This window comes from Simochromis diagramma, unplaced genomic scaffold (genome assembly GCF_900408965.1).
Source record: "Simochromis diagramma unplaced genomic scaffold, fSimDia1.1 OVJJ01000304.1, whole genome shotgun sequence".
Lineage (NCBI taxonomy): Eukaryota > Metazoa > Chordata > Actinopteri > Cichliformes > Cichlidae > Simochromis > Simochromis diagramma.
Window position 1 is genome coordinate 21,168,461 of NW_024387030.1, and position 15,306 is coordinate 21,183,766.

The following is a 15,306-nucleotide window of genomic DNA, read 5'->3' on the forward strand; positions in this document are numbered from 1 at the left end:
AATGTTAAACAGAGGAGGTCCCAAGATGGAACCTTGGGGAACTCCACATGTGATACTTGTCTGCTCAGATGTGAAGTTACCTATTGATACAAAGTATTTCCTGTTTTCTAAGTATGTTTTGAACCACTAGTCCAGGTTATTTGGTATATTAACTTTTGTGTTCTATATTTCAGAGTACCTGTGCTGCTTGGAAAATAAGCAAGTGGCAGACACTGAGACGACACAACCAAAGACAAACTTCTAATCCATCACAACATAACCCTGACAAGCTATCCAAGCATGCCAATGACTGTGAATGAATTAGCCTTCTGCAAACTGAAGTGAAAGACTCGGCACAGTGAAATAAAAGTATTTGCTCCTTTCTAGACTTCTTTTTTTTTTTTTTTTTTTTTGCATATTTGTCACAAGTTTCAGATTGTTGAACAAATTTTGATATTAGACAGCCCTCGTACAAAAAACAAAACACCGTTTTAGATGATGATTTTACTGAAAAAGTTATCCAAACCTACCGGGCCCTATGTGGAAAAATGAATAGTCCCCTAACAACGGGTTGGGCGCCAGTTTAGCTCAGTCAGATGAGCAGGTGACCATATGCCGCATGGCTGAAAGTGGCCGGCCCAGGTTCAAGTCCGACCTGTTCCCCTTTGCCGCATGTCTTTCTCTCTCTCTTTCCCTCCACTTTCCTGTCGATCTTCGCTGTTTCTATCCAATAAAGCCAGTTAAAAGGCAAAAAATTATATATTTAAAAAAGAAAAAAACCCTAATAACTGGTTGTGCAACCCTTAGCAGCAAAAACTGGCAATGGATCCTTCCCACTGTGGAGGAATTTTGGTCCACTACTTTTTAGCAGAGTTGTTTAAATTCAGTCACATTGGAGGGTTTTCTAGCATGAATGACTTATTTAGCAAATCAGATTTAAATCCGGAGTAGTCCGCTCAAAAACTTTGATTTTATTTATGGGTTTGTTTGTTTTCTTGTTTTTATAAAGTCATTCAGAGGTGGGCTTGCGTGTGTGTTTTTGGATCATCGCATAAGCCAAGTGGGATGAATTGATGGCTGGAAACCAGGATTTTCTGGTACAGAGCACTTTTCATGATTCTGAAGCAGTAAAGCAGCCTCAGACAATCACACTACCATGTTTGACTGTTGATGATTTATGACATGCTGTGTGAGTTTTACAGCAGATGTAACAGGACACAAACCTTCAAAAAAGTTCAAATTTTGTCTCATCAGTCCACAGAGTATTTTCCCAAAAGTCTTGAGAATCATCAAGATGCTTTTCGCACATGTGAGACGAGCCTTTGTGTTCTTTTTAGCCAGCAGTAGTTTTCTCCTTGGAACTCTTCTATGGGTGCAATTTTTACCCAGTCTCTTTTTTATTACTGAAACCTGGACACTGATTTTAACTGTGGCAAGTAAGACCTGGAGTTGTTCTGGGTTCTTTAGCAGCCTCCTGCAGGAGTGTTGTTGCCCTCTTGGAGCCTGGATGTGGCTAGTGAAATCAAACGCAGATTTCCAAAAAAAATGCGGTTAATCTCTGTTACTTTATGATTTAACAAGGGAGGCAAATACTTTTTCAAACAGGTCAACTTTGTGATAAAACTGTATATTGTACATACTTGGATTATCTTTGTCTGGTATAACAATTTGTTTGATCTTCTGAAACATTTAAGTTTGACAAACGAGGAAAAAACCCACTAAGAAATCAAAAAGGCAGCAAATATTTTTTCATGGCACTGAAAATAAGGAAATTAAAGATCTAACGGGATTTTTTTTTTAAAGATCAGCAGTGATCTAAAGTTATAGTTGGTAGCCTTCAGTGTGAAGTCCAGTTTAACCCCTACGGATCACCAACAATTCAACTGAATTTTATTTACACAGCACCAGTTAACAACAACACAATTCACCTCAAGACATGTTATATTGTAAGGTAAAGAGACCCTCTAATATATTATGAAGATTCTGTGTCTTACCTTTCCTGCTTTAATGCATATTCTAACATTTTTATTCTTCTAACCAGGTCATGCTTCAGGTTTTCCTGGCCCTTCCTCTCCCCCTGCAAGAAGGCTATCCTCGCCTGGAGAAACATACAAACAAAGCATTAATGAGGAGTTCAGTTTACAGTATAATTATTCATTTAAAATGTTTAAAAACCTTTAATTACAGGATGAAACATGTCAGTACGTAATAAAAATCTCTTCTTTAATGGAATTTCAGTGATGATTCATAATCTGACCATAAACCCGCACTGTACTACAAATTTACCCACATATTAGAATATTTCTTTCATTTTGCGTGGAAACTCAAAGACAAGAAAGAAAGATGATGATCAATTAGAATTACTAGACTCTGGACTCTTTTTGACCAGTGAAGTCCTCTCACCTGTCAGAAAGCAATGCTTCCTGTCTCACTAACCACACCTGTCTGTCAGTCAGTCCAGCAGCTGCTCTTGAAACCCAACACTAATAGGTCCCAAGAGCCATTTATACACAGTGTTCTCTGCCAGCGTGCCCATATTGACATGGCCTGGTAACAGGAAAACCAAAGGTCCTCCCCCAGATTGAAAGAGACAGCCAGAGTGGGAAGGAGAGAGTGGTCAGGGGTAAACTGGGATGTGAGAAAGAAGATTACATAACAAACCACACTATTTCAGCCCCGCTATGATTGGCCAGCTCTATGACTGACAGCCACAGCTCCACGGCAACCCCCGAGATCACTCTGACATACCAGAATATGTACGTGAGAGTGTGTTAGATGGTATAAGCTGTGAATGCATGCACGCAGCGTTACAAGAACGGCACAGTGTGCTTCTTCTGTTCCTGGTGAACTCTGGAATAGGAGAAGTGTGTCGCTGCCTTCTGCTTAATTTATGCTAGTACATTTATTTCCATTTACATATGTATTTGCCTGTAGGGAACTACCAAAAGGGTTTTTTCAGTCCCGGCAAACTTGTTCCCATGCAGTTCTCTGAAAATCCCAAACTGTAATGTTGGAAAAAGCGACAGCAGAGTTCACCCTGACTGGATGAAATGAGGAAAAAGAAACCCTAAAGATCATAAAACACGGTATGAAAAGTGCAGACACTGGTTATGGTGGACACTTTTCATTGTTTTTAACGCTCAGTTTCACTTCAGCTTTTGGTATGTTAAAGAGCATAAGACAGACTGCTTGTATCATCCATTTTCACTCTTCAGGACTACGTGTCAACTAGTGATGGGATTTCCGGCTCTTTTCAGAGAACCGGCTCTTTCGGCTCCCAACCGGCTCTTCAGGTTGTTTTGTTGCTTTAATTAATTTATTATTAACAACAATATAAAATTATGCACAAAAGGAATTACTAATGTAAAAGAAAAAAAAACAACAAAAAAAACAAACAAACACGTGGTTTAAAAATATAAATAATACGGTGGCCTAGGGCTGTTCGATATAACGATATATATCGGATGACGATATAAAAACGTCTATCGTTTCATTTTACGCTATCGTTTGTTTCATGGTGTCACAAAATAAACTGTTTACAGCAATATTTTATCACCGTTTTGATGGTCACTGTAGTGGCTATATTAATTCCTTAAAGTTCTCTCTTTCTCTTATATTTTATATAACCACACTACAGACGGACAAGCGCCTGTTTTTATGCCTTGTGGTTAGCAACAACGACGGTAACGCCATCGCGTGTCCGCTTGTTTATGTTCCACATAAACCTTTCACAATAAAGCTCAAGATCCTGTTGAGACTTTTCAAAATAAACAGAATCACGTGAAAGAGCAGATTATTTACAGATGAGAAGTAAAAAAGAGCCGCCAGGTGCTAAAAAATAAACCTTAGACTCAAACGTTAGAACAGGCTTTTCCCCGCAGCACGCCGTGTAATAAATACAAAGAAAACGGCGGCCGTTACAACTTATGTCTAAAAATGTATAGTTTCATGCAAACACTCGACTCCAGCTACATGACGCGCAGCTGGAAACACTTCCCGCAAGTCGAGCTGCCTGAGATTCACAGAATTTACAGAAAATGTTACATTTTTGTGATTTATATTGTTATCGGGACGATAGAATTCTTATATCGGGATATGAGATTTTGGTCATATCGCACAGCCCTACGGTGGCCCCTAGAGACAAAGCACGTACAAACTCCAAAAACCACGTACAAATTCCAAAACACATTTCTAGCATTAACTGAACTTCCAAAACAGAGCTACCTAGATCATTTAAATTACACAATTGAAAGCATATGTGTATTGTTTGTGTATTTATACACAAGCACTCATATGTATTCACATAATTTAAAAAAATGTTAATTTACGTGGTCGTTGGTACTTCCTGGCTTGTGTAGCCACTAGGTAACAAAAGCTCAACACTGCTCCTAGCATCCTGGAGCACTTCTGTTGTGTTTTGGACGTGCTTCGGGGTTTGTACGTGTTTTGGAGTTCGTACGTGCTTTGTCTCTAGGGCCCAACGCAAATATACTTTTATTTATTCACTCCACATAAAATGTGGAGTGAATAAATAAATCATATAATACAAAAAAGAACTATTTACATTTAAACTTTTAACTATTTAAATTCTCAGCTTTTTCCTTTTAAACAAATTTAAAGTGAAACAACACAAAACACTGCAAACCCCAACACTATAAAATATCAATTAAAATATGAAAACAAAAAGAAGATGCACATTCTCTATTCTATATAACAGGTATAAATATATTGTGACACAACCCTAATACATATTCAATAGGAAATTAAGAACTTGCAGTTAAATTCAGGGTTTCCCTTAACTTTCAGAGGTTGCATGAGTGATATGATAGATGTATGGTCATCTCTCAGCAAAGCTACTTCATGGCTACAAGTAGGGGTTTCATATCTACATTAGCCATACTTCTTATCCTGAACTTAACAATCATGTTGGTTCTCTTTATTGTCTGTCTGTCAACACCTGTTTGTATCTGATGTGGATCTCTGCTGTGCTATGATGTGGAACATTATGCTAGTAGTGAGTCTACACAGAGACAGGCTTTGATTTAATTTTTTTCAAAACAGTTTACATTATCTTGATAAGCATGTTGTCACTGAATAATGGAACAACGATGCAAAGATTGCTTTCTACACGTTTAAGCCTGTTGAACAGGTTTTTCTTTAAAAAGGCTTATTTTGTTTTTAGACACAAAGGCTCTGACTGCACTTGAAAAAACAAGTTTAACCATCTTTCACTTCACCTTGGTTCACTTTTTGCTGTGCTACCGCTTCTTTGCTGTCTGTCATTTTGTTTATGGGTCAGAGAGACACAATTTCAAGCCAAAACACCGCCAAAAGAAAACTCTGCAGCAGTGTTTTGTCTAATTTAAGTGCCTCGAGTCCTGCACTTGATTTATAATTGGGGAGATACAACAACACTGGGCTCGCATTTGAGCTCCACAGACCACATGTTTGGACAGTGAGTGTCAGCACTTGGCATGTGTAAATATAATTGCTCTCATTTTCTTTTTTAAGGCAGACTGTCACAGTGTGTTCACTGCACAGCTTCACATATACACTATATGTTAATTAGGTGGTTTTTCAAAGGAAGGTGGAAATTGTTATCACCATGGCCTCATCCGGGCAGAATGCAAAGAAAACAGCCATCAATTAGTTGCAGTATATCTGAGTTTATTTCAGTGTAATTGGTGATAATTTAAAGGAAGACACATGTGGACTGCTAAACTCTGAAAGAGAAAACAAGGTTCGACTGTAAGTCACTAACTTAAGAATAAAGGTTTAAATTTAGAAGAACAAATCAAACTCACCTCAGCTGCCACCGAATGTGGGAGTGAAAAGAGGGAGCTTAAAGTGAGTTCAGTCCTTATATTATGTGTGCCACGTGAGTTCAATTAAGGGACAAACTCCAGAGTCAATCAGTGGTGAGAAAGCAAAAGAGGTAAGTCTGGTGAGGCGAGGGAGAGTGAGAAAAATGGTAAATAGAATAAGAATCTTTACAACACTATACATGATTGAACCACTCTTTCTTAATCTTTGATTTCAGGTGTTTTTAATCCATTGCCACAGGTGTATAAAATAATAATAATAATAATAATAATAATAATAATAATAATAATGGATTGGATTTATATAGCGCTTTTCAAGGCACCCAAAGCGCTTTACAATGCCACTATTCATAAAAGCCCCTAGTCATGCAGTCTGCTTTTAAAAATATTCGGGAAAGAATGTAATTCTAAAGAGCTTATCAAATTTGCATGCCATCACTACAACAAATCAGTTTGTGAAACATCTAGTAGGGAAGAAATTTCACAATCATCTGTAAGTGGCAACATACAAGCTGCAAACATTTAGAAACTACAGCAACTCAGCCAAGAAGGTGTGACAGCACAGGCACACAGAGAATAAAATTAATCAGAGCTCTGATGACTCACTAACTGCAGAGTTCTAAACTTCCTCTGTCATTAACATCAGCACAAAATCTATGTGCCCAGAGCTTTATAGCATGGCTTTCCATAGCCAAGCAGCTCCTGTATATAAATATGCATTGTGTAGGTGCCCTTTTGTCCGTATGGTGTAGCAATGACTGCTGGAAGGTTAAGGTTAAGATAAAAGCGAATCCAGGTTTATGAAATTGAGATGTAATGTTTAAATGTGAAAACACACACACACACACACACACACACACACACACACACACACACACACACACCCCCCAGTCTGGGTTAGAATCATGTCTACGTAAGCACAATGTATCAATAGACAAATTATTACTGCTATGTTTGCTGCTGCAACCGTAAGCTGATTAGGCAGAAATTTTTAACCACTTTCATAAGCCAAACTGTTCTATTGGATATCTAAAACATTTTTAAAAATTAAAAATCAGAACAACAATGCTGGAAGGAAAGTATATATAAAAACTGACCAGTCTACTAATTTCATATTGTACCATTTTTGTGCAATTACCCTTGCCATATTTGTAAAAGGTACTGGTTTAACTTCTTATACTCATAATTAATGCTATATACACTTAACCAAATAACAAATTCAATATTTTATCAAATCCAGCAATTGTTCCTTGCTGGAACAGAACTGGATAAGACTTTGATTCTGATTTTTTTTTTCTTTTGTTGAAACGTCCACAGACATAGTTGTAGGTAGGATTACCCTCACACTGCTTGTATTTTTACAGAGAGACTTCAGACTAATTAGAAAATATCCTGCAGTTTGAAGGTCTTTGTTGTTGATCACATTAATCTGAGAAAGGCTGCTCCTCAAGGCCAGTTCACTGGATGTGTACAGGTCACAAAACCCCTTCCAACCAGTGCACCTGGTGTGCATGAATCAAACGCTCCTTAGAGACCAAGGTGAAGTCAGAGTACTGGGGTGATGATGACAAAGGTGTGTGCGTGTGTGTGAAATGAGCTCATTGACCCAGATTTGCCACACTGACAGATAAGACTGGTCTGAACATGGGGGTTGGGGGCATCGGTGCAATTCTTCTAAACAACTGTATGACTGAGAGACAAAGATTTGTACTTGTTTCCTTTGTGAGAACACTTACTGACAACCTGTCTTTAAGACTTAAGCTGAACCCAAAAAGATCTCAATCTTTTAAAGTTGTGGAGAATGACCAAAACATCCACAGGATCCAGAAATATCCTGTGACAAAGTGGAGAAGCAGTTGCAATTCTCTCCATTTGTCCCATATGTGTTTACCTTTTTTTTTTGCACATTGTACACATTATTCTGTTTCTATGTATTTGCTATGATTTGCTATTTGTCAAGTAACATTGCTTCACTCACTATCCCGGGTTTGTTTGTGTAAGCGTTTTGTTGCCGGCAAATCAAACATTCTGCAAATTAAGACAAATACTAAGTTATGTTTCTTTATACTTTATTATGTTACAGATTAAGTCATTTGTTCATACTTACTCTGTTTGTCTTTTCAGTCATCATGAGTGTCAGGTGTGGGGAAACGCCCGCTTGGCATTTCCTCATTTTAAAGACCTGATCATGTCACACATGACATCATCAGGTCAAACCATGTGGAGGGGTTTCTTTTTCCAGAGAGATGCTTCCTTTTGTTTGTGTTAATGTTTAAAGGGATTTGTTGAATGTTTTTCCTTTTGTTAATACTGCCATTTAGTTGTGTAAATGTGCATATTAGAAGTGTGTAGAGGTTTTGTGTTTTTAGATAACCTGAGTAGAGTTTTAGATCCCTCAGTTGAGTGAGTGGTACTGGCTGGGCAATTGGAGGGAAATTGATGGCCCTATTTAAAGCCAGTCTCTACCAGATGCAGGAGAGAGGAGAGGTGAGCTGTGTCACCAGAGCCATGTTATGTTGAGTTTTGTTAAATGAATTGATTTGGGGGAAGTTTTGTTAAGTTACATTAAAATTAAGTTCACTGCAAATAAATTGCTCACCTTGGAAACCTAAAATGTCTGCATAGTCTGCTTCCCTACCACCTTCCTTGACGTTCGAGTCTGACTACTTCACATATCCTCACTGAATGTTTTGAGAAACAAGAACAGGTCAAAGACCAGAGGAACTCTTCAATCCTGCCTCTTCTAACATAAATGATAACTTAACTAAAAATTATATTATAGTTTAATAAAAAAAAAAAGTCACAGATCGTTCAATCATGTTTATGACTGACAGGTATTTGGATCTCAGTCTGTGTGTGTGTGTGTGTGTGTGTGTGCGCGTGTGTGTCAGTTATTTCGGGCTTGTCTACTTTTAGTGTCCAGCTGGGATCAGGCTGTCAGAGCAGGTCCCAGTAGGCCAGGCTGCTACAGCCCTGTCCTCTATATCAAAACATAGAGTTACCATTGCCCTGCCCCAACTACTGCTACTCTCTCTCCAGGTAAAGAAGACGACCTTTGACCTGATCGTGATCAAAACTCATGGGTTTAGTAACGTCTTGTGAGCAAAGATCAGATTGAGTTCTACAAAGTCGCAGAACCACAGAACAAAGGCAGCAAACAGCTCACATATTAGGGCTGCCACAAACGATTATTTTGATAGTCGACTAATCAGATCATGCATCCATTGGACGTACAACTACAGCTTATTCCATCAGCATGCATCTGCTCTTATATAACTATCATTAGCTTACAGCTTGAAGTGTTTAAGGTATGTGCTAACTAAAAAATAAAGACAAGATGATAGTTTATTAAATTTTAATGACATTTGCAGATTGTTTCGGTGAAGTTTAATAAACTCAGCCGTCTGCTCCTTGCTATCTAAAATATAACAGGACACCGGAGTATATTCTCGCGCATCTCACACTTCTGATAATCAGTCGTCTGCTTGACGTTTATTAGGCTGTGTAAAAACTATAACTTTAATCTCAGCCAAACCGATTTACTCAGGAATAAATAAAATACTAAAAAAAAAAAAAAGCCAAACAATACCATTTTTAAGTTATCTAAGTGACTTATATTACATGTTTAACCTGAGTAGCGAAAGACAGCGGTGGGCTTGAAAACGATTTGCCGGGAGTCCGGTGTTCTCACCGGCTCTAGTGAGCCTTGAACCCCGGCTTGCTATCGAGCTGGTGAGACGTCTGTTACCCACGTAAAACATCGGAGCGCTTTTGAAAATATGTGGTGTCTTGATAAACTGAGCAGATGTTTGAAGTTTACACAGCTACATTCTCGCCTGAAAATATGTTAAACGTTTATTTTGTGACCTAGAAAGAATAATATGAGTAATATTAAAACTAACTAGCTGCCGCCATTGTTGACAACTGAGCAGGGCCGCGCTACGAATTCTGGGACACAGCTTCTTCTCCGGGGTTTAATGGCAGCTGGCATCCTTGTACATGCAGTGCTGCCATCTTCTGTTTCAGTCCATTATTACACTACTTATTCCTGCGTCTTTTGGGATCTTACAAAGCTTCAAACGACGCGTCGACTATTAAATTAGTCTTCGACGATTTTAATAGTCGACTAATCGTGGCAGCCCTATCACATGTCAGTTTGTTTTACACAACAGCGTTCTTTGTAGGCTTATTTGAATTATTAGGAACAGGTTATCTATATAAAGACAAACTCCAAACTTGCTTTGCCACATATCTTCACATTTGGAGGTTCTGGTATGCAGATCCCTGTGGGGCTTGAGCAGAACAGAATGCAAAAAGGGAAGTGCAAATGGGAAGCTGCGGAAGGACAAAATTATGCTTGCATCTGCAGGTAGATCGCAATCTATCAATTCTGTCCAGTTTATGCAGGAAAACAGGACATAAATTGGACTATGGGTTGTCATGATACTAAAATTTCAAGCTCCATACTGACATCCAGGAAAAAATCTCATACTCAATACTACTTTTAAAAGTAAACAAACAAACAAAGACAATATTTTATGCTGTTGTTTCTGTCTAGGTGCTGGTTAACTTTTTCACTTTCAATCTGGGTTTTAACACTTAACATAACACTTTATGTTTCATCACACCCAAACATTACAATATTATCCCAATATATTGCTAATAATTTGCGATTTTTAGCTTTTCCCCCCCCCCCAAATACACACCAAGTTACAAAAATCAAGAGGCGCTTGACTGGCTGACATGCCACGAAACTGTGTCATCAGTCATCACTGTGTGAAGAAGAAAGAAGAAAAAAAAAAAAAAAAAAAAAAATCACACAACACTTGCGACACAAGCGATGCAGCGAGCACAAAAACGGCCTTAGCTATTCGTGAGGGCAGCACTGTGGCTGTGTGTCATCTGGAGGAGGCGAAGACAGCACTGTCAGTATCAATATTGCTGCAAATGAGCATATAAGATCATGAGCAATTTTAGTGTCAATAGTATTTGAGTATCTTTTTGACGACCCTAGATCACATCACTGAACCTGAGAAGACGTCAGAGACACACTTGCTGAATCCATGTCACCAAAACGTAAGTGATTACCACAAAGAAACAACACCAACAGGTTTTTGTTCTCACACTAACAATGTACACTATGAAGTACGTTATGAATTTGAATAAATAACACAGAGAAAACAGGAAGTCCTTCCATTTTAACAGTCACAGCCACTAAACTGAAACATTTCTGTTTGTTGCCAACAACTCTGAAGCAGAGTGAAGATTAGGCAAATTAGACCAATAATGGATTAAAAAGCCTGTGTGTGGATTGAGACAGGATTTTAGAACACAGTTAGACACTTATGTTACTGTATAGCTTGAATTGAGACTTGTCTAACATCAAACTGGATCAGAGTTTTGACATCCACAAGTGAAACTCTGTCTGCCAGGGAGCATTTTATCTTGATGCACTGATCCAGTATTTGGACCGAGAATGGGTCAAATCCTGACTCAAAAACCTGGATCACATATTGGTGACCTGGGCTGGCCCATTTAACTTAGTTGTCTATATGTAGGCATTTCACACCTGTGATGCTGACATTTACGGCTGCAACGATTCATCGAATAATTCGATTTAAAAGAAACTCTTGGCATAAATTCTTTGCTTTGATGTTTCGTTTTAATGCACAGCTCAGTAGGCGCCGATGTGTTAAATGATGTAAATGCGAGGGTTTCATCCACATTTGCTGCTAAAACAGACCTGAAATACAAACGTATTCAGGAGCAGTGTGTGAGTAAGAAGTCTGACGTCATTAAGCCCACAGAGCCCTAGATTTAAACAAAACCACCGATAACAACAGCAGCAGGAGAGAGATGGTGAAATCAGGTAGCATGGAAGAAAACGTGTTTCTAACATCCAAAAACAGCAGCGCTGTTCCTGAAATCACCATTAAAATTTTTACTGGGAAAAAGCTAGTGAGTCTTTTATCAAACCACCTGATAAGAAAACTCTGACGTGAAGAAAAACAAACTTTGTAGCTGCTCCATCGAAACTTCGTTGTTTCACACAGAGAAACATCTGCAATAAGCCCCCAGAAGTTACATTAATATGCAGATGAACAGTTAACAGACAATGTGCTCTGTGAACTATGTAAACTAACTGGATATCTTGTTTTGACAATCACCAAGCTCAAATGAAAGGGCAGAAAACAAAGCACAGAAAAATGTCAAATAAACCAGGACCACAAATTTTAAATATTCTGTCTTTTTTACTTGTCTGTTCAAAAGGGTTGTGCATCCTGTAGTTCAGCCCTACACGGGCTTGGATGAGAGAATAAGAAAATTAAAAAAAAAAAAAAAAAACCCACAACAACAACAACAAAAAATGTGGCTAAAATCTAATCTTCTTACAAGTAACTTCAAAACAACCACATCTAATCATACAAATTCATACGAACAGGGAGAAACTATGAATGAAATCTCAGCCATTTGGGCTGAGCTCTGATTTTGCTGTGGGAGGCATTCCGTTGGTATGTTTTGGGACCATGCAAGCCTCACTCCAAATCAAGACAAGACATCTTTGAGGATCAAAAATGTCTGAAGATGTTCTGGTGATGTTCACATGTGAGGCTAACACCTTACTGAGACACTTTACCGCTTGTTCCTTTACATTTGTCTCCTGTCTACACCATTTCATTCTTTTCACTGTGAGTTCATAGAGTGTGGGTTATACTAACTCACATTCATTCATTGACAGTTTGTATTAATAAACCAGTGTCCAATAATTCCCCACTGGCCCCTTCTCCTGCACGCCAAGTTCACACCTCCACTTATTTGTTCCGTTCAAGCTTCATCAGCAGCTGGTATCCACTCTTATCAGGAGCTCTGACAGAGTCACGCTTAAGGCATCCAGCATCAGTGACGCTGCAATACAAGTTTGACTCTTTGCCAATGGGACGAGGAGAGCGCTCGGGTACTGATAAACATACCAACTCAACAAATAACAAGAACAGAACAAAGTCCAATTCCGAGCTTGCCTGCAAGAAACAATGACGGTCAGTGGTGATAAATTTGATTGATGGTGGCTTTTAATTAACTGGTCCCAAAGTACAAGGCAATCGGTCAAACCCAGAGGTATTCACAGATATAGACACAAAAGCTTCCACCATTACATAAACTAAGGTAGCTTTTTTAAAATAACACAGGCTTGGTGACACAGCTGCAACTGGATGGGCGTGATTTGTAGCAGCCTGACTGTAAGAGATCTGCTTTCTGCTGTACTTAGTAATAACTATTTATAACTTTAAAACAAACAAAAAAAAAACCCCATCTATTCAATGAATGGTTTTTACTTTTAAGTATCACATATTATTTGAACTGTTCTACATTTTTAAGGTTAAACATTACTGGGGATGAGGAAAGAATTGATACAGGACAGTAATGTGATATTCTGCATTGCAAGGTTATATTGATATAGGGACAAAATCAGTATTTTATTAAATAAAAGTAAAATATTTTGGGAATACTATGAAGAAGAGGTCACAGTTTTACTTGGACTGACAGCAGTCACTCTCAATAAGTTTGCAAACGGCTGCTGTTTAGTTTATAAATGTAGACAGATTGCCAACATGTTGCCATGAGTCTGAACGAGTCCTTACCAGTGAACACAGTTTGACTCAACTCAACTGGCTGCCAGCTAGTTGTATTCTGGTTACATTCCAAAAGAACAGGAAGGTTATCGAGCGCAAATGTAATATTTAAATATGAATTTCTGTCAGTGTAGACAGCAACAGGTGTGATTTTCAATGATTTATCACAGTTTACTGCTGTATTATCAGAAACAGTAGATGTAATTGCCAACCTGACCCCATTCAATTCCAGACTGACAGCAGACTGAATCCATCTTATAGCAACAATTATACCAGGTGTTGCTATTGATGTTCTCATTTTGCAGCAAATAAATAAATAAATAACTCAAGTGAGACAACTTTATTTTACTGGATAAAAACAAATACTAACAAAGTTCAACTTTGAGGAAATTATTTGCAGTCAAAAAAGGTCACAAATCATAATATATGTTATGGCAATACTCAGTATATCCCAAACAAAATGTTCAAAATTGCAATATCATCACTGAGGTATTGTGATAATATTGTATCGTGGGGTGTCTGGTGATTCCGACCTGTATTAGAGCTTTATATAGAACAATGTATGTAAAAAATCTACTTTCGACTGCTTTCCTGTCACAAAGGCTTGATACAAAGAGTTGCCACAGCGGGTAGCTCCACGTTTGATGTCAGATGTTCTTCCTGACCCAACCCAAAAGAGGATTTATGTTGCCGGCTAAAATCAAACCTGTGCCCTTTCTCTTACCAAGTGAATGTGTTAACCATTACACCATTGGAGACACATACAGAGCAGTATTAAATTACATACATTTTCTATGTATTTAATAATTGTGTGAATTAAAACATTTTCTTAAAGCAGGAACTATACAAGTAGCAGAAAACTTATAAAAGCAAATACTATTGTTCAAATAAATACATAGAATGGTTCTGCCATAACCCTATTTGATGGCCTCATGGTGAATACACTCTAAACGGTGGTCATAAATAGCTTCAAGAAACTATTAGTTAGTCCAAGTCTATGTAACACTAAACTGTTCTTACATGGATACCTTTCAAAACAGATAAAAGATTTGATAATAACTCATTTATATGTCAAAGAATTATCCTTGTTTATTACAAAACAAAGACACTGTATTCTTTTTACAGGAAACCAAAGGCACTCCACACTGGTGTGGATTTAAATAAATCTACATTGTTTAAAAATGTCTTGTCTTTGTTTGTTACTTAATGCCACTGATTATCATATTAGTACATGCCACATTCAATAGGTGATTACATTTTATCATCTTAAGTGCATGGGCAGCCCATTTACTGAGGTGAAAGTACTTCTACCACCTGAGACTGTGAAAAACTAGAAATGCTCTCATTTTATCATGCCTGCTAAAAGCTTTGACCTTTTATCTGATTGTCTTACCCTCCTAACTTACAATTGTAACGCTGATAGTTAAGGCCTGCCTTTTATCTTATGATTTTAAAATTCAAGTGTTTTTATTCTTAAATTTAATTTTAATTTATAAATTTGATTTTTTTAGCAAATATGACAGTAAGATATGACTAATATACGGGCTTGAACATTTTGTATCTCATGTTTATAATATTTTGATGTCACAAATTTTTTATCTTTCAATACTAACTTAGTTAACTACTGAGTTTATTTCATCATTCATACTGAAAAGAATAACTTTTAAATGGTTACGTAGTTTTCCTCCAATTTCATTTCTTTTCCTTATGTGCTGTGAATCACAGTCGCTCGGGCCCAGCTGTTGACTCAAAAGCAACATTAGCGACTAACACTGCTAACAGCTAGCGTGACAAACCAAAATGACTGAGATTAGATAGCTGACAGTCGGTTGGATTCACTTCTCTATTACCAGCTAGCGCCTGAACTCAGTAGC

General features: G+C 37.8%; 1 protein-coding gene and 1 long non-coding RNA gene across 2 annotated transcripts in view; one reads left to right on the plus strand and one right to left on the minus strand.

The window, feature by feature from the left end:
* The window catches only part of strn3 (striatin, calmodulin binding protein 3), a 33,359-nt gene that overhangs the window by 17,173 nt on the left and 880 nt on the right, over window positions 1-15,306 (minus strand). Inside the window, exon 2 of the mRNA XM_040042139.1 lies at window positions 1,974-2,077. Coding sequence (XP_039898073.1) covers window positions 1,974-2,077 — 104 coding nt within the window. The remainder of the gene's footprint in view (window positions 1-1,973; window positions 2,078-15,306) is intronic.
* Window positions 446-15,300, plus strand: LOC120740058. The gene is made up of 3 exons (XR_005697318.1): window positions 446-549; window positions 13,317-13,327; window positions 15,290-15,300. It is a non-coding gene; the product is annotated as an uncharacterized LOC120740058 (long non-coding RNA).